At 45.9% G+C, this 19378-nt stretch overlaps 1 protein-coding gene across 2 annotated transcripts; it reads left to right on the forward strand.

Annotated features, from left to right (window-relative positions):
- Window positions 1–1643: 1643 nt before the first annotated feature.
- Window positions 1644–18304, forward strand: HLX (H2.0 like homeobox). Of its 2 annotated transcripts, XM_089529370.1 has the most exons (4): window positions 1644–3026; window positions 6959–7141; window positions 8669–8853; window positions 17328–18304. In XM_089529370.1, the coding sequence occupies exons 1-4, from the start codon at window positions 2495–2497 to the stop codon at window positions 17709–17711; spliced, it is 1284 nt and encodes a 427-aa protein (XP_089385496.1). In that variant the 5' UTR covers window positions 1644–2494; the 3' UTR covers window positions 17712–18304. The 2 variants fall into 2 exon arrangements, with proteins under 2 accessions (XP_089385496.1, XP_089385497.1); XM_089529371.1 differs by lacking the exon at window positions 6959–7141.
- Window positions 18305–19378: the final 1074 nt, after the last annotated feature.

The following is a 19378-nucleotide window of genomic DNA, read 5'->3' on the forward strand; positions in this document are numbered from 1 at the left end:
AGCCACGTAGCTCCTTCCTATCATATAAATAGAATTAAAAACACCTACAAGGCGCCGTTTGAATCCCATAGATGTCAATTGGACATGCGGCTCTTTCCTATTAAATACATGGAACAACAACAACAACAACAACGCATGACGCCTGTCGTTTAAACACTTTGAACGTCAGTCAGACGTGTGACTCTTTCCTATTTAATTAATGGAACAACAACAACTTGACGTCTGCTGGTAATTGCTTTACTTTTGAGTTCCTACAAGCCGGATAGTAAATCTTGCATCATAAATGCAGAAATGTAAATGTTTCTCGTTCATCTCCGTCTGATCCTTAAGGATAAATCTTGCCGAATTTAGGAAGAGCTTCTTCTAAATAGCCTGCTTAGGATGGACATTGTATTCGCAAAAATGATACTACTACTACTACTACTACTACAACTACATCATCATCATCAATTATATATCATTCTTGTATATTATATGTGTCCAACAAGGCTGCAAACCAACTTTCTACAGCCTAATTTCTCTGTATATTTCCAACGTTATCATAACCCTTTTCTCTACATTTGGAGCCTCGGACTTCAAAGTGATCATTTTGTTTTCGAATTTGGGGGGAAAAAAGACCTTACTATTTTTACCACGAAACTGCATAGTTTCCGTATTAATGAAGCATTCTTTCTAGTATGTTTAAGATCCATCATTTCGATGAAGAGGAGAGTATTTCATCCTCCCTGGAATTAATGCCAGTATCCAGTGGCATTGTGTAACTGATGACAGTCTTAGTGAAAGAAGAACAAAATGCAGTTAGAAAGGGACGGCGCTTTAAAGATCCGCTAAATGCAATGAGATTATTTGTAAAAGCGCTGATTAATCCTCTTCCATTGAACTCTGTGGAATGTAACTTTGGACGGATCGTGACCTCAATGCATTGCATTTTTCTGCTATAACCTGAGGGCATCCCTCTTTGGTAAATAATCCGATCGAGCCCAATCCCAATAAACCTGTATATGTCGTCGGAGGCGTATGGACTTGTTTAATCCCTTGTCCTTGATCCGAATCAAGTAAAACACAAGTCTAATTTTCTTCTAGAAGGGATTCAAGACAGAAGAAGGCGTCAGATCTCCCCCAGCCTTATGAATGGGGACACTTTTGCATCGTGTTCAGCAAACCTTTGAGTTTTAACGCTTCACCTTTCTCCCATACGATCCGCTGTTTTACTATATTGCTTGCGATCCTGCTTTGAGGTCGAAAACACACTGCAGAAATAATCCAGTTTGACACCACTTTAGACTGCCTTGGCTCACTGCTATGGAGTGCTGGGATCTGTAGTTTCTGTGAGACCATTTAACCTTCTCTGTCAGTGAGCTCTGGTGTCTCAGCAAACTACAGTTCCCAGAATGCCATAGCATTGAGCCATGAGGGATAAAGTGGTGTCAGTCTGGGTAATTTTTTCAATGCGGATATAGAGCCTGGGAAGGAGAAGGGAAAGGAGAAATTGGGCATCCTCCGGGGGGCGTGGCTTTCCTCTCCCTTCCCTCCCTCCTCATTTCACTAGCCACGCCCCTCCGCTCTGATTGGGCGCCTCTTCGCCCAATCCACGCTGGGAAGAAGTTTGGGCTCTTTTCGCCGCGCCGGCAGAGGAAGGGGAGAAGCCTTTGGGAGGGTCCTTGGCCTGGGGCTGGGCCGGGGGCGGGCGAGGCCATCTGCAACCCCCCCTTCCTCCGGGGCCTGGACAGGGCTTGGGGGCTGGGGCTCCTGTTGGGACCGACGACGGCCTTCCCCAGCGCTGCCAGGCCTGTTTTCTTCGCCGCCTCCTCCAGCGACGCTGAGCCCAGAGGCAGCCCGGGACTGAGAGGCCCGGCCTTGGCCGCCTGGAGGGGAAGGAGATCCGGAGCTCTGCCTGAAGGGAAGGGAAGAAGGAAGGAGAGAAGGAAAGGAAACAAGGAGAGCGAGAGGGAAGGGAGGAAAGAGAGAAAGATAGAAGGAAAGAAGGAAGGAAAGAAAGAAAGAAAGAAAGAAAGGAGGGAGAGAAGAAGGAGAGAAATAAATAAATAAAGAAAGAGAAAGTGGGAAAGAAGGACGGGAGGGAGGAAAGAAAGAAGGAAGGAAGGAAAAAAGAGAAAGACGGTAGGAAGGAACGAGGGGAGGGAGGGAAGAAAAAAGGAGTAAAGAAAGAAGGAAGGAAGAATTAAGAAGGAAGGAAGAATTATCGTAACCCGTTTTGAATCCCATTGTGGGAGAAAAGCAGAATATAAATCTGTGAAATAGGTCAAGAAAAATAAATAAATAAATACTATTAGAAGAAGGGAGGGAGGGAAGAAAGAAAGAGAAAGAAAGAAAGAAGGAAGGAGAGAAAGAAGGGGAGAAAGAAAGAAGGAAAGGAGAAAGGAAGGAAGGACAGAGGGGAAGAGAAGGAAAGAAAGGAGGGAGTCAGGGAGGGAGGTGGGGGCTGCGGGCCCTGCTGCGAGGCCGGGGTCTCCCTGACTCCGGGGCCCTGAGGATGTACACGGCGGGCCTGGCTCCCTTCTACGCCTCCAACTTCAGCCTCTGGTCAGCGGCCTATTGCGCTCCGGGGGCCCCGGGGCCAGGCTGCTTCCCCTTGGAGCCCTCGGGCCTGAAGAAGCCCTCCTTCTGCATCGCCGACCTCCTCCACGCCGCTGTGGGCGAAGGGCCGGGGCTGGAGGGGCTGCCGGGCTCCCCTTCGGCCAGTCTGGCCGCCCACCTGGGAGCCGTCCAGGCCCAGGCCCACTTCCACGCCGCCGCCTCGCCGCTCCGTCCCACGCCGATGGTGGCCCCCGAGGCGGCTGGCCTCGCCTTCCCGGCCCGGCTCTCCACCTCCTCCTCCTCCTCCTCCTCTTCGCCTCTCTCGGCTCCTTATCCGCAGCCAGGCCCCGGCAGGAACCCCAGCCACCTCCAGACCCAGCCTGGATCGGCTCCGGCGGCGCCCTCCAGCAAAGACTTGAAATTCGGGATTGATCGCATCTTGTCGGCCGAGTTTGACCCGAAACTCAAGGAGAGCAACACTCTGAGAGGTACTGAGAAGGGGCCTTTGGATTTGGGCTCGAATTTGAGTTTGGACAGACCTTCCCAGCCCCTTTAAGTCTGATTTCAACCGCTCAGCAGCTTGGAATAATAGCCAAGGCTGCATCCACATTGGAGATATAGCCCGGTTTGGCACCGCTTGAACCCTTCGCCTGGCTCCGCTCTGGGCCCACAATAAACTCCAACTCCCAGAATTCCATAGCAAAGAGCCAGGCGAAGGGTTCAAACGGTGCCAAACCGGGCTATATCCTATCTATCTATCTATCTATCTATCTATCTATCTATCTATCTATCTATCCACCCTTCTGTCCAAGTGGCTAGAGAGAGAGAGATGCAACTCCCATAATGCGACAAACCCGGACGATCCGTACCGTTTCGGTTCCTCTTCTTTTGAAATGGCAAATCCGGATTACAAGAATAGGGCGGGTGAGTGGGTGGGAAAGAAGGAGTAATACTGTATATTGATAAGGAAAAGGGGGAGCAATTTGGATAGATTGCCCTTGATCCTTTCCTTGGGGCTTCAGTTTTGCAACCCAGGAGTCGAAAGCTTCCGTTTATTCAGAGTCTTCTCCACTAAAGGCAGAACGGCTTTTTGGAAGGGAACCGAAGCTGTGTTCCTTCTGTTGGAATTCAAAGCCATAGCCGTGTTAGTCTGTAGGAGCAGTGTGTAGAGAGATCTTGTAGCCCCTTTGAGACTAACTCAAGAAAGAAGTTGGCAGCCTGAGCTTTCAGTCTCCTTCCTCAGATGCTTTTGGTCTTTCTGCTTTCTGACGTTGCTCAACTGAAAGAAGTGATCGTTGTGCAACCAGATTGCTTCACGTTTCAGAAAGAAAAATCAAGCTAGCAGGCCCTTCGTTGTTGTTGTTATTGTTGTTTGCCTTCAAGTCGTTTCCGTCCCAGGGCGACCCTAAGGTGAACCTATCGCAGGGTTTTCTTGGCAGGTTTCTTCAGAGGGGGGTCGGATGGCATGATTTTAAAAAAAAGAAGCCACTTTCCTCATCCTTTTTGCAAGTAGAGCTACTAAATCTTTGGTTCAGATGGCAGGATTTTTAAAGCATGCCACTTTTCTTATCCTTTTTGTAAGCAAAGCTACTAAATCCTTGGTTCAGATGGCAGGATTTTTTAAGTATGCCACTTTTTAAATCTTTTTTGCAAGTAGAGCAACTAAGTCCTTGGCTGAGATGGCAGGATTTTTAAACAGTCCCCAGACACAAGGATAAGTCCTTTTGACCCCAGAGGCCCTTCTCTCGAAATAAAACAATATGTAGGATCACACTCCTTGAATTTATCTTATGGGTGGTGAGACGGAGAAGCCAAAAAACTGCCCTCGAGGGCGCATCCATGCCATCGCTGCATCCGCACTGCAGAAACAATCCGGTTTGGCACTACTTGAACTGCCGTGGCTCAAGGATATGGAAGTCTGAGAAATGTAGTTTATTGTGGCACCAGAGCTCTTCGATAGAGAGGGCTAAATGTCTCACAAAACTACAACTCCCAGAATTCCATGACATTCAGTCACGGCTGTTAAAGTGGTGTCAAACCGGATTATTACTGCAGTGTGGCTGCAGCTTTGCCTAGTGGTTCAAACCAAGGAGCCACTGCAATCGGTGTTAACTATCCCCTTGAATTAGAGGAGAAACCCACAACCCTAGAGTTTCATTTCTCTGAAAGAATGCATCCTGCATTGAATGCTGAGGGTGGCTGGCGGTCGCCTCTCTCCAAAAAGGATGGATAATAATAATAATAATAATAGCAACAACAACATATGGAGATATTTTTTTATTTAGTAAAACCTATGTCCTTGGCCCAAAATCCCATTTGGCTGAAATTCCTACCAAGTAGATTAGGTGGTTCCTCCCTTTGGACATAAACTGGGGTAAATTTTAACATGAGAGGACTCTTGAGCGTTAAGAACATCCAGGATCCGGCAATATTATTATTATTATTGTTGTTGTTGTTGTTGTTATTTCTTATCCGCCTCTCCCCACGGATCAAGTCAAAAGAGACGCACCGCATCAGTGAAAACACAACAATTAAAACACACACCGATTGAAAAGGACATGCCTACAATTTAAAAGGACAATATATACACATATTAAATCAATCCACTTTTTAATTTCATCATTTACAACCCTAACAGCCCCGAGGCTCTTGCCACTTCAAGGCTTAGCAGCTTTATGAAGGCATCCACTTATTTCTGGTTATCACACGCAATTCTTCCTTGCGGCATTTAGTTAAAATCTAATTTAAATTAGCGGTTAGCGCCGGAATTTAGTTAAAACTTCTTTTCTCCTTTGCTCTGGAATAGGACTTACAGGGCGCCAATGTCAACTTTTAGACTTATTTATTAATTTGCTAAGTAGAGATACATATTTCCATTATATGACTGCGTATCCAAGTGCATGTTCTTATTCTAGTTTCCATCCATATTCTTAGCCGCTATTATTCAAGTGTCATTTATTCCGTTTTTCCACGAAGCGGTTGGTTGTAAATACACTCGTTTTGCTCTATTCCTAAACAAAGGTTAGTTGGTGACTTCCACCCCAAGGCCCTAAAATCGTTTCCTCCTTTTCTCCTCTTGCTCCCTTCCTTTGGATAAACTCTATTCCTAAAGGCCCAGCTGAACTTTAAAGTTATTTTGTGGTTGTTTTGTTGTTGTTGTGTGCCTTCTAGTTTCCGACTTAGGGTGTTTCTTGCTACAATTTGTGCCCTTGCCTACCTCTGAGTTTCTATGGCCGAACGGGAATTCGAACCCAGGTCTCCAGAATCCTAGGACATGCTATTGAGGTACTACGATCCTGGGGACATTTTATGGGGACAAAATTCTTTATTGGGGGGGGCACACACTCATCTTGCCTTCTCCTATAGCTGAGAGCCAGCTGGTGCAGTGGTTTGAGTGTTGGACTATTAATCCAGCTTCTGAGGCTGGGGAAGTGTGACTTGCCTACGGTCACCCAAAGGGTTTACAAGGCCAAGCCGGGATTCGAACCCTGTGTCCAAAACACACTGCAGAAATAATCCATCTTGAGACCGCTTTAACTGTCCTGGCTCGACGCTAGGAAATGCTGGGAACTGTACTGAGGCACCAGTGCACTTTACACCTTTGTCCCTAAATGCCTCACAAAGCGACAGTCCCCAGAATTCCCTAGCGTTGAGCCAGGACAGTTAAAGCCGTCTCAAAGTGATGATTTCTGCAGTGTGTTTGGGACCCTAGTTTTAACAATTGTAGTAATTCAATTCTATTTTAATGTACTTCTGTATGTTTTTAATTGTATTTTTTTTTAATGTCTTAAGCCGCCCTGAGTCCCAGTCTTGGGAGAAGGGTGGGATATAAATAAATATACTACTACTGCTGCTAATAATAATAATCACTGTACTTTTTACAAATCCATCCGTGATGCCTTTTCTTGGCCAACCGAAATGCACAATTATACTTGTCGCAAGCTTTCGAAGCTCCACGGGCTTCTTCTTCATCAAGCAAGATGTTATAAACCGAACAGGAGAAGGAATAGAAAAAAATAACAATTGGAGATATTAGTCAGATGGCTGCATGTTGTTTCGGTCCTTAGTAAAGATGTGATGATGGGGAGGATATCATTTTCTAACATCGTAAAGCCTATCCAGCCTGTTAGTGGCTTGAGTGTCGGACTGCGACTCTGGAGTGCAGATTCCTCGCTGGGGCATAGAAGCCCACTGGGTGACCCTGGGCAAGTAGTCATACTCTCTCAGCCTCAGAGGATGGCAAGGGACACTCTTGGAAGAAACCTGCCAAGAAAACCCTAAGATAGGATCGCCTTAAGGTGGGCCCTAAGGCAAGCCTGACTTTTGGAGGCAGACAACAACAACCGGTCTAGAGGGGGGTGTCGGGCTGTCGGTGGCTTGGGTGCGAATCTGGTAGTAACCTTGTTCCTGTCGCCTGCAGATCTGACCTCCTTACTAAGCACCAGCCGCCCCAGTGGGGTCCACCTGCCCCCCGCCTTACAGCCTCCGGCCGGCCAGTTCTTCGCCTCTCTAGAGCCCCTTAACGAGACCTCCGGGGTCCTGGGGCCCTTAAACGGACCCCCAAGGAATTCGGTGCAGCACCAGTTTCAGGACACTTTTCCAGGTACACAGCCCCCCTATTTCTGCCCCCCTTTCTCCCTTCACTCTCTTTCTTTCAAACACAGCTCCAAAACACTGCAGAGAAAGCATCCCGTTCTGAGACCGCTTCAACTGCCTTGGCTCAAGGCTTAGTCATGAGAGTCATAGATTTGCGAGACCTTTAGTCTTTTCTGTCAGAGAGCTCTGAGGCCACAGCAAACGACAATTCCCAGGATTCCCTAGCAAGACACTTCCAGCTATCTCAGGCGGGATGGTTTCCGCAATATGCTTTGGACCTTGAACTTCGGGGATGACCAAAACGCACTGCAGAAATAATCCACTTGGAGACCGCTTTAATACTAAGGAGTCCTGTGGGAACTGTCGTTTTGTGAGACGTTTAGCCTTCTCTATTAGAGAGCTCTTGGGCCGCAGCAAACTGCAATTCCCAGGATTCCTTAGCACTGAGCCAGGGCAGTGATGGACCTTCAACGTTGGGGATGACCAAAACGCACTGCAGAAATCATCCATTTTGAGACCGCTATAACTTGTTGTTGTTGTTGTTGTTGTTGTTGTTAACTGTCTTAACTGCCCTGACTCAATGCTAGGGAGTCGTGGGAATTTTCGTTTTGTGAGACATTTAGCCTTCTCTGTCAGAGAGCTCTGAGGCGACAATAAGCTACAATTTCCAGGAGTTAGGGCAATTAAAGCGGCCTCGAAGTGGATTATTTTTGCAGTGTGTTTTGGAGCAGAGCCGCGGCAGGGATGGGGTACAACAACCCTTACCACACAATAGGAGTTTAAAAATTGTGACTGCCATTCGCTTTCCTTTCTCCGATGCATACGAAGACTAGGATCCTTCGTTTAAAACAGAAATCAATAGTGTGAATGATTAAAAGGAGGCAGCGTGGCGTAGTAGTTGGAGCACGGATTGTGGTACTCCCATCCCTGCCACTCGCGGGGTTTCATGCAACCCCAGGATGTGTCGGACTACAACTCCCATCGCCTTCCCAGATGATGGGATCTGTAGTCCATCACCTCAAAGACGGGGCCGGAGTTGGCTCTGTCGCATTCTTTTGGTATGCCTTTACATGGGAATAAGGGTTTTGGCTCAACGATATGGGATTCTGGGGAACTGTAGTACTGAGCAGTGGTAGTTTAAAGCGGTGCCGAACCGGATTATTTCTGCAATGTGGATGCAGTCGGATATTTCAAAAAGCCGCATCTTCCGGAAGAGTTGTAGAAAAAATGTTTAGGAAGACAAAATAAATTAAGGCTGCATCCACACTGGAGAAATAACCCGGTTTAGCACCGGTTTAACTGCCCTGGCTCAAGGCTATGGAATTCTGGGAGTTTGTTGTGGGGCCCAGAGCTCCCACAACAAACTCCGACTCCCAGAATTTCATAGTCTTGAGCCAGAAAAGAGTTAAAGCAGTGCCAAACCGGGTTATTTCTCCACTGTGGATGCAGCCTAAAGAGTCCAGCTCCTAAAAACTCTGCCTTTTGTGTTTCTCCCCATAGAGACCTTAAATCCCTTTCCTTTCTTTCCCTTTAGGGCCCTATGCGGTGCTCACCAAAGACACGTTGCCTCAAACCTACAAACGGAAACGCTCTTGGTCCCGGGCCGTTTTTTCCAACCTCCAAAGGAAAGGGCTGGAGAAACGCTTTGAAATCCAGAAATATGTCACCAAACCGGACAGAAAACAGCTCGCCGCCATGCTAGGACTCACCGATGCACAAGTAAGCCTTTTAGACACCCAGATCCCCCTTTCCCTTTTATCCAGAATCCGGATCCACACTTCCAACCAGAGATTTTCCCCTCTTGAGGCAGCATCTTATTGTGACATTATATTTAATGGGACTTGAGCATCCACGGATTTTGGTAAATCGGCCCTCCTTATCCACTGTTTTTTTTAATCCACGGATTCAAACACCAACGTCTTGAATATATATATATATATATATATATATGTATGTATTATAAATTCCAAATAGCAAACTTTGATTTCCCATTTTATATAAAGGACCCCATTTTGCTATGCCATTATATTTAATGGGACTTGAGCATCCACAAATTTTGGTATCCACGGGGGATCTTGGAACCAAACCCCAGCGGATAACAAGTGCCTAATATATTATTATTTCCCTTTCTCCTTTTTTTAATGCCACCACTTTCTTGTTATATGCCTTCAAAGTGACTCTGGTTTTTTTGTTGTGTGGCTACAAGTCATTTCTGACTTTATGGCGGCTCTAAGGCCATATCATGGGTACAGAGATCTTGGAACACCTTTGAGACTAACTGGAAGAAAGAAATTGGCAGCATGAGCTTTCCTAGACTTCAAATCTGAGGAAGTAGGCTGAAATCTAGGAAAGATCTGAGGAAGTAGGCTGAAGTCTAGGAAAGATCTGAGGAAGTAGGCTGAAGTCTAGGAAAGATCTGAGGAAGTAGGCTGAAGTCTAGGAAAGATCTGAGGAAGTAGGCTGAAGTCTAGGAAAGATCTGAGGAAGTAGGCTGAAGTAAAGCTCACGCTGCCAATTTGGTGGAGCTGGGAACTGAATCTTGGTCTTCAGAGTCCTGGTCCAACACTCAGACCATTAGGCCACACACCCTGTCATTGTGTTTCCTAGCGAGCTTTATTCAGAGAAGGTTCACCATGGCCTTCCTCTAAGGCTGAGAGAGTGGGTTTCCATGACAGAGCACAGATTTTAACCCTGATCTCCTAGAATTGTAATCTCAGGACTCAAAACCCTATGCTAGAGTTGTAGTGTGTGTCATTACTGACACCATTGTGTGTATCTACCTCGAATCCTTATGGTGTCCTCATGAATTTCATCGGGTTTTCTGAGGCAAGGGATACTCAGAGGTGATCCCCCAACACTCAAGCTGAGACACTTAAAAAAGGAAAAGAAATGGTAGTTAAGCCTATATATCCCTGGACTACAGGCCAACTAAGACAATGGTCCCTAGTCTGCTCAGACAAGCATTGATCCAAACTTGTACTCCAAAATAAAGCTGATTAAACTTCGTGAAGCCCAATTCAGTCCCATAGGTTCTTATTTAGAGGAATATTTTCATCAGGAGAAGGCCATGGCAAACCTCCTTCTTAGCCTGGCCATAAGTGGACTTGGCACACAATAATTGAACTCCCTTCGCCTTCCCATCCAAGATGATGGGATCTGTAGTCAAAGAGGGGGCCGGATTTGGCTATTGATTTTTTTTTAATGAAGCATCCTATTCTTCATAGCTTGACATCTTTCTTTTTCTTTCTTTCTGATTTAAGTAAGCAAAAGGACAGGTTCCTGACCCCAAGCAAAAGGCTGCACTGTGATGCATACCTATTCAATTGTAAGCCTTATCACATTCAGTAATGTTTACTGCCAAGTAAATATGCTGCCAAGTAAATATTCTGGCTCAGCTTTGTGAACCCACTGGATGACCTTGGGCAAGTCACACTTTCTCAACCTCAGAGGATGGCTATAGCAACCCCTCCTTGAATAAAATGCCTAGAAAACCCCATGATAGGGTTGCCATAAGTTGGAAAGGACTTGAAAGCACACAACAACAACAACAACATATACATAGGGCAGTGTGTTTGTGGCTGGGAGAGCAGGCTAAGGGCCTGAATGTTATTGTGCATCCCAACGTGAGTAGCCGCATGGAATCAATACGTTCACACTGGTGTCAAATTTGCCAATTCCCCCATTGATTCACATTAATTGAGCATGAATTTGTTCCATGCCATTCGCAATCACATTCTCATAATCTCTGTTTCCAGCCATTCAAATATTATTTTGTCAGGTCAGCATGTCCTATGCATCAAGTTTCATCCATGCTAACCATATCTATTCCCCAACTAAGTATTGAATGGTAATCTGGTTGTGGCCGAACATTGGACCAAAATGAATTTCTTAGGGGTTTGCTTGGGTCCAAAACACCCTGCAGAAATAATCCTGTGCGAGACCGCTTTATCTGCCTTGGTTCAATGCTAGGGACATCCCGGGAACAGTAGACATTTGTGAGACATTTAGTGAGTGCCACAATATAAATAATAATAATAAATAAAAATGATAAGCAATAAATTATAGCTCCCAGGATTCCCTAGCACTGAGCCAGGGCAGTCCTAAGCGTTTGAGAAGTGTGTTTTGGACATTAGGTAAGGAAACTGCTTTTCACCCTCTGAATTGCAGGCTAAACTGGCACTCAGTCTCCCATCCAAGTACTAACCAGGGCCGGCCCTGCTTAGCTTCCAAGCTCAGACAAGATTTGGTGCTTTTAGGCTATTTAGGCGAAGGAGGAAGAGAGGAGAATGTTTTTTCTCTCTTGCGGTCTTTTTCCTCTCCTCGCCCTCTCTCCAGCTTGTAAAGCAAGGAGGAATTTCCACATTACTTGGGGCTGAGTAATGCAGTAAATCCACGTCGATGTACTGAGAGGACGGAGAGGGAGAGGGAGAAGGGTCCCTAAATTCAGGGGAAGATTTATGTCCCTTACACCCGGGCTGTTTATTTTGGCTGCGAAGGGGAAAACGCCAGCAAAGGCAGGAGAGATTAGAATTGGGGGCCTGAAGTCCAGGGAGGAGGAAGAAACACAAAGATGGAAGAGATGGAGGTGGAAGGGCTCGGGAAATAGGACTTGGGAGGGTTTGTTTTACTCTCTTCTGCCCTCGTCCCTTGGTCGGGACAGGGTGACCCATGAGTCCTCCTCTTCCAGGACCCGTCCTCCATTTCAGCCTTGGGCCCAGCAGGAATGTCCAAAAGTGTCCTCCAAGTTTGAGCAGGACTGAGAAGCATGGATTGCCATTGGGTCTTGTAAAGTCCTACATTTTATTTTCCATGCCCTTTCCTGACATTTGTCCAAGAGGAATGTCCAAAGTGCCCTCCGTTTTGAGCAAGACTAAGAAGCATGGCTTTTTTTTGTCTTTCTAGGAGTGTTTTTAGCTTTTATTTGGTGATGTCCTACGTTTTTCTTCAAATGTTCTACATTTAATTCTCCTTTATGGTTGTGAAACCTGAGAAGCATCCCAGATTTTCAGGCAGGCAGGGAAAGGCCCCAGCTTTTCTCCCCCAGTAAATCTTAAAAGGGAGAAATTGCGGAGAAATCCAGCTTCTGTGATGTTCCTCCAATTTTTCTAAATCTCTTTAATGTTGTCCCTAAACCAAGACAGGATCAGGTCTCATCTTGGCCTGGAATCCCATTGAAAACTCTCTTCTTCATTAAAGCATGCATTTCTTTTTCTCCAAGGGTGACATTGTATGGGATTGCATACATTCACAGAAAATGGGTTATACACTTTTTTCCCTCTGTGGGCCAGTCCACACTGCAGAAATAATCCAGTTTGACATTGCTTTAACTGCCCTGGATCAGTGCGAGGGTATCCTGGAAAACGTAGTTTATTGTGACACTGGAGTTCTCTGACAGAAGGCTAAATGTCTCACAAAACCACACTTCCCAGGATTCCCTAGCATTGAGCCAGGGAAGTTAAAGCGGTCTCAGACTGGATAATTTCTGCAGTGTGGATTGGGCCACTGTGTCTAAGTGAGCCCCTTTGCAGAAAGGTATTTTGCAGAAAGATATTTGGAGACCTCATAGAGTCACTCCAAATTACAACAGAGCCCCAGCAAGGACTATTTTTACTCATCTTAAGATAACTATTATAAGGGCTATCCTTCCCAGTTTATTTCCCCTTCTCTTCCATGTCTATTTGAGAGTAGTATAATATTTCTTCAGCCTATATAGGCAACAGGGGAGCTGGGGCATTGCCCTTCCAAAAGAGAAACCTGACCCTCCTCCAATATATATATATATATATATATATATATATATCCTTCATTTCCCAAATTTCTTGCATTGCAGAACAGTGAGAAAGGGAAAAATCTTCACTCCCAGTACTTTTTGTATTTAACCAGGAAAGGAAAATAGGATCAGATCTCAGCTTGGCCTGAAATCCCATTGAAAAAAGAAAGAAAAGAGAGCCCTTTCCTGATCAAAACGTGTCTTTTCTTTGCTCCAAGGGGTATGCTGTATGAGATCAGGGTTTTGAGACCAGCTTCAAAAGCTCCTCCAAACAAATCTTGCCAAGAAAACCCACTGAAAAATAATAATAATAATAATAATAATAATAATAATAATAATAAATTCACCTTAGGGTGGCCATAGGTCGGAAAGGACTTGAAGGCACACCACCACCACCATCACCAACACCAACACCAACAATCTTGCAATTGCTGGGCTTGCATTCCCTTGGTGACCTTTCCTGGCCCTTTTCCTTGCAGCCTAAACCCTATTTCTAACTGCTGGGCTGAGGCTTTAGAAGTGGGGCTGAAATAAAATTTATTGGGAGGGGGGTTAGGATTTTTATTTGGGGGGCAATGCTTTCATTTTGTACTCCCCCCCACTATAGCTACACCCTGATAGACAACTCAGTCCTATGTATATGTGATTTTGTGAATACCTGAACATATAAGAGAGGGCCACTGGACCCAGCTGAAGTTAATGTTCAGAAGAAGCTTACATCTGAATAAAAATGCCTGCAGCCAATAGAGGAATAAGGTACTCCTGATTAAATTTAGCAGGATGGGGAGTATACTTATATCTACCAATTTCATCTGTTTACCTTCGCATATGTCCTATTGAACATAGTGATGTTTATTGTAGTAGTTGTTGTGTGCCTTCAAGTCGTTTCCCATTTATGCCCCCCCCCCCAAGGCAAAGCTATCACGGGCTTTTCTTGGCAGGTTTATTCAGAGGAGGTTTGCCATGGCCTTCCTCTGAGGCTGAGAAAGCGTGACTTGCCCAAGGCTGAGTGGGTTTCATGGCTCAGCTGGGATTTGAACCCTGGTCCTAGTCCAACACTCAAATAAATCACTACTTCTTTTTAAGGAATTTACTTCCCCGTTAAAATAGGTTTCATTGGATATGGAAGGTGTAAAGTTTTGTATTGGACCGTGGTCAGTGTATACAGACTCCAAAGGCTGTCTGTCCTATGTGTGTGTGTGTGTGTGTATGGGAAAAGTGTAGGCTCAAGTGTGTGTGTGTATGTGTGTGTATACTTGAGCCTACACTTTCACCTATCCTATATTATACAATCACAGAACCCCACAGACTACTACTACTACTACTACTAATAATAATCCCACACTTGGGGCATGACCCACCCCCTGGCTGGGCTTATTCATAAGTAAAGGGATAGAGGAGTGCCGCCTTCATCTTTCCCATGGAAAGCAATCTGGCTTGAAACTTCCAAATGTTGCCTCGATCCCGTCTTTGGCTGGCGTACAGAGTGCGAATCCTGCCGTCAAGGGGTACTACAGGTCAGGATGGCAGCCCCATATCATCAGGCCTTGGGCAGGTCACACTCTCTCAGCCTCAGAGGATGGCCAAGACCGAACCCGCTCTGAAGTAAAGTTACCAAGAAAACCCTGTGTTAGGGTCGCCCAAAGTTGAAGGCATAGAAAACCCTCTCACAAACACATCCTCTAGAAGCTTTAGTCTTCTTCCAGGGCCAGATTATTAAAAAAGAAAGAAAGAAAGAAATCCTCCCGAGGAACTCAGAAAACCCAGGGCGACCAGATGTCCTCGCTGCAAAGGAGGACAAGGCCCGCAAAGTGTAGCCAGTAAAGTAAAAATAATGTAGAACCCCGCGAAACAAAAGCTAACAACTCTCATGTGGAAGCAAGTTCCTGCTTCTGCATCAAAATGGAGGACATGTTGAGATTCCTCCTGGACAAAAGGTTAGCATGGAGGGCATGTCCGGGTAAAGGAGGACCCCCCTGGTCACCCTGATGCAAAGATAGCTTTCCGAAGTTGGTTTTTTGTTTGGAAAGAGAGCCGGGAAATATATCCCCGGTTCCTTAGGCATTTTTGTGAAGTGGATGGTCTTTTAGATTGATTTACCTAAATCTGTTAGCCTTCTAGATGGCCGATCTCAGAGCCTTGGGGGGTTTTATGCTCCTTTGTCAGAATAGACTTCGATCCGGCTGTTATTTCTTTGCTTTTGGGGAGAGGATTCCACGGATCTCGCAACAAATTTACAAATCCCAGAATTCCATAGCATGGAGCCACGGCCGTTAAAGCGGTGTCAAACTGGATTATTTCTCCAGTGCGGATGCAGCATCAGAGGCGCTTTGATTTCGCTTTCTTCTTAGGCTGAGTATTAGAGAATACTTCCACTTAGGAAACAAATACGAAATATTTCCATGCAATTGAGGAAGCTTTCCGTAGATTTTGATCAAGAATTGAGCCTCCTTCTAAACCGGTCGAAAAGAGGACCAGATCCATCTGTCTTTCTCCTTGATAAATATTTGCCATCTTAGCTTTTAACGGGGTTTTTAAACTCTTTTTAAAACAAAAAAACAAAAAACAAACTGAAAATAGGTTTTGGATGATCGAGTGCGGATTTGTTCCAGTCCCCCCCCTCCTCCCCTAGGAATGCAAATCCTCATTTATTTGAACATTTCATTTCTAGACCTGGCCAACTCAAGGATTAAGGCCTTTGAAGGTGTGCAGACATGGCAGTGAATATTGGAAGAGAAATGGAAGCATGGTCCAAAACACGCTGCAGAAATAATCCAATTTGAGACCGCTTTAACAGCCCTGTTTCAATGCTAGGGAATTTGGAGACATTTAGCCTTCTGTGTCAGAGAGTTCTGGTGCCACAATAAACTACCATTCCCAGGATTCCCTAGCACTGAGCCAGGGTAGTTAAAGCGGTCTCAAACCGGATTATTTCTGCAGTGTGTTTGAAACCTATGAGTCTATTAGTTGGAACAGGAGGTCTGGGCAAATGGGTAGACCTAGGATAGTGCACAGAGATGCTAGATATATACACAAGTATGCATATAGGTATACATATATACACATTTGTGTACAGTGTCTTCAAGTTGCCTGTGAACTTGTGGCCACTCCAATAATTTCATAAGGTTTTCTTCAGAAAGGTATACTCAGAGGTGGTTTTGCCAGTTCCTTCCTCTGAAATACATCCTGGAAGCCTCCCATCCAAGTACTAACCAGGCCTGACCCTGTTTAGTTTTCAAGATCAGACAGGACCTGGTACCTTTAGGGTATTTAGGAACCTACACATATACCTATGTACCTACCCATATATACACCCAACATATGAAGTGTGTATCAGATGGATTCAACTTACAATTGCTCCCTTGATATATTGTACACTGATTATACCTTGTTGTTGTTGTTTGCTTTCAAGTCCTTTCCGACTTATGGCAACCCTAAGGCGAACCTATCCTGGGGTTTTCTTGGCAAGTCTCTTGAGAGAGGGTTTGCCATTGCCATCCTCTGAGGCTGAGAGAGTGTGACTTGCCCAGGGTCACCCAATGGCTTTACATGGCCAAGCTGGGATTTGCACAAAGCAACCTAGGCATGTCTATTTAGACATAAGATCCATTGCATTCTACAAGACTTACTCCCAAGTAAATCTGCATAGAACTGCAGCCTAAGATTTTTTTTTCTATACTAAGAAATGATGGCATTTTAAACCATTCCTCTAGTGTCAGAAAATCTGAAGTAAGTATGGCATGATTGTTGTTTTTGTTGTGTGCCTTCAAGTCGATTCCTATTTATGGCGACCCCGCTATCCTGGGGTTTTCTTGGCAAGATTTGATCAGAGGAGCTTTGCCATGACTTTCCCCTGAGGCTGAGAGAGTGTGACTTGTCCAATGTAACACGAAGGCCAAGCTGGAAATCGAACCCTGGTCTCCAGAGTCACAGTCCAACAACATCCAAAACACCAGCCATTATTGCATAATATGCCTTAGGATTTAAAACTTGCGATTTTCATTAGCTTCCCCTTCTCTGGTGATCACAAAGACTAGAATGCTTCATTTTAAAAACTAGCGTGAATTATTAAAAGGAGGCAGTGTTGTGTAGTGGATGGAGTGCTGGACTGTGACTCTGGAGCCCATGGTTCAGATTCCGGATCGGCCATGTAAACCCATTGGATGACCTTGGGCAAGTCACACCCTCTCAGCCTCAGAGGAAGGCCATGTCAAACCTCCTCTGAAGAAAAATTGCCAAGAAAACCCCATGATGGGTTCCCCCTTAGGGGGATCTCTCTATGTACTGATTCTACAGACTAACACGGCTATGTCTTTGAATTCTACATTGTAAACCGCTTAGGGAGTGCTTAAGAGCCCAGACAAGCGGTATAGAAATGTTCTTGCTCTTGCTCTGGCTCTCAGCCTGTGTGCTTCTCCTGCAGGTCAAAGTCTGGTTCCAGAACCGGCGCATGAAGTGGCGGCACTCCAAGGAAGCCCAGGCGCAGAAGGACAAAGAGAAGGAGTCCCCCGAGAAGGCGGCAGGGGGTGCTCTGCCCCGCACCGAGCCCGAGCCCAGTCCCAGCCGCTCTGAGTCCGAAAGCAGTGAGTCTGACTCCTTGGAGCTGGAGCCCTGCAGTGACGCGGAAGGGACGGAGGCTGGTGCCAACGCGGAGCAGTCCCTGCAGCGGCATAGCCAGGAGTTGCTTCTGCAGCGGGACCCTCCTGGACCAGAAACTCCCCTTCACCCCGAGCCCCCTCCGGCTCTCCCAGGCCTGGACCCCAGCAGGTGCCCTGAGCCCTCTTTTGGCCTACGAGACTCTCCGTGACTGCCTCCTTGCTTGTCTTCCTTGGGGACTGGGAAGCCCTGATCCCTAAACTGCAGGTGGATGGGGAAGAAGGGTTTCTGTATTCCTGCATGGCAGGCTGACATTTGTGTATTCCTGCATGGCAGGGGGTTGGATTGGATGGCCCTGGGGGTGTCTGTTCCAGCTCTAGGAGTCTATGAAGTTGGCTTTCAGGTGTGGGTTGAGAGGTCACACTTAAAGTGGGGGACTCGCCTCTGCTGGGGGTGGGCAGAGGAGGAATCAGAGGTACCTACCCTGGATAAGGGTATCAAACTCTAAGGCCTGCCACACTAAGGGGAAAGCCTGATCCATGCAAAAACTATGCATTAAGAAGCCAGCGATCTAGCCTCGGTTGCTGTGGAAGAACAGCTTTTCCCCATGTTCCTCCTTCTAAAACATCGTCTGCCAAAACCCCCCTTCTTTGCCACTCACAATGTGAAGGACCTTGCCACCTGCAGCCACACACCCGAGCCTTTGCCAAACCCAAACGTGTTACTTTGTATAATCTGGCCAAGAGATACTGCACTGGAGGAAGAGGAGAGAAACAGATTGTAAATAAATGGTTGGTGAAATTGGCTAAGGCCTGTTTTTAGGACTAGGCATAGCAGGGTGGGTCCAGTTAAGGTGGGTAGAGGAGGAGGGGGCACAAAAATGGTATGCAGCCTGCAGGTGGCACTTTGCCCACCTCTGAGCTAAGAGAAAAGCAAGAGAGAAACAGCAATAAAAATCTGAGCTCTTTGCTCCTCCCAACTGTTGCTGTTATGTACAGTGGTCCGTCCACATTCTCTGGGATTATGGGTGCAGGACCCCCTTAATGTGGAAAAAACTCAAAGAACCACTGTTCTTTTTACCTGAATGAACACCTCGCTTGGAAGCTCCGAATCCTCCACTATGGTCAACATTTGCCAGAAGATGACAAACGAATCATGCTGGAGGACCAAAAAATGCCTAGAGAAGTAGGAAATTGAAGGCTTCATCTATAGTTTTTGTGGGTTTTTCAGGCTATGTGGCCATATTCTAGAATAGTTCATTCCTGATGTTTCGCCAGCATCTGTGGCTGGCATCTTCAGAGAATGCTGGCATGGAAGAGAGTGGTGTGTGTATGTATCTTCCAGAACATGGCCACATCGCCTGAAAAACCCACAAAGAACTATGAATAGAGAGGAATTTCATGAGGAATTTGTAGATCCTCCAGGGCAACTCTATGATCAACTCCGGGCAAGAGTTGTGCTGGAGGACCTAGAGATTCCTAGAGAGAACATATGAATCAAATCCGTAAATGATCAAATCCACTAAAGTAAAAGTGACAAATGTGGAGGCCCCCTGTACCTTCAAGTCGACTCTGACTACTGGTGTCCCTATGTTTGCTTTTGTCATCCTCTGGGGAAGAAAGTGGTTTGCCCAAGGTCACCCAGTGGGTTTCCATGCTCCAGTGTGGATTCAAACCGTGGGCTTCCAGAGTCTTCTGGCTGCTAGATCATTCTGGCTTTCCCACCTAGAAGCACCTTCTTTTGCTCAGTGCCTGTTCTCTCAAGAGAGGGAAGGAATAGCCCCATTTCCCCTACCAGACTGCCACTTTAAACAAATAATATTGAGAACAAAAGGAAATTTGTAGACAAATTTGGTTTCAATTTAATTTGGTTTCAGTT

The sequence above is a fragment of the Sceloporus occidentalis genome, unplaced genomic scaffold (genome assembly GCF_023333645.1).
Source record: "Sceloporus occidentalis isolate IW3139 unplaced genomic scaffold, rSceOcc1.0.p SCAF_6, whole genome shotgun sequence".
Taxonomy (NCBI): Eukaryota; Metazoa; Chordata; class Lepidosauria; order Squamata; family Phrynosomatidae; genus Sceloporus; species Sceloporus occidentalis.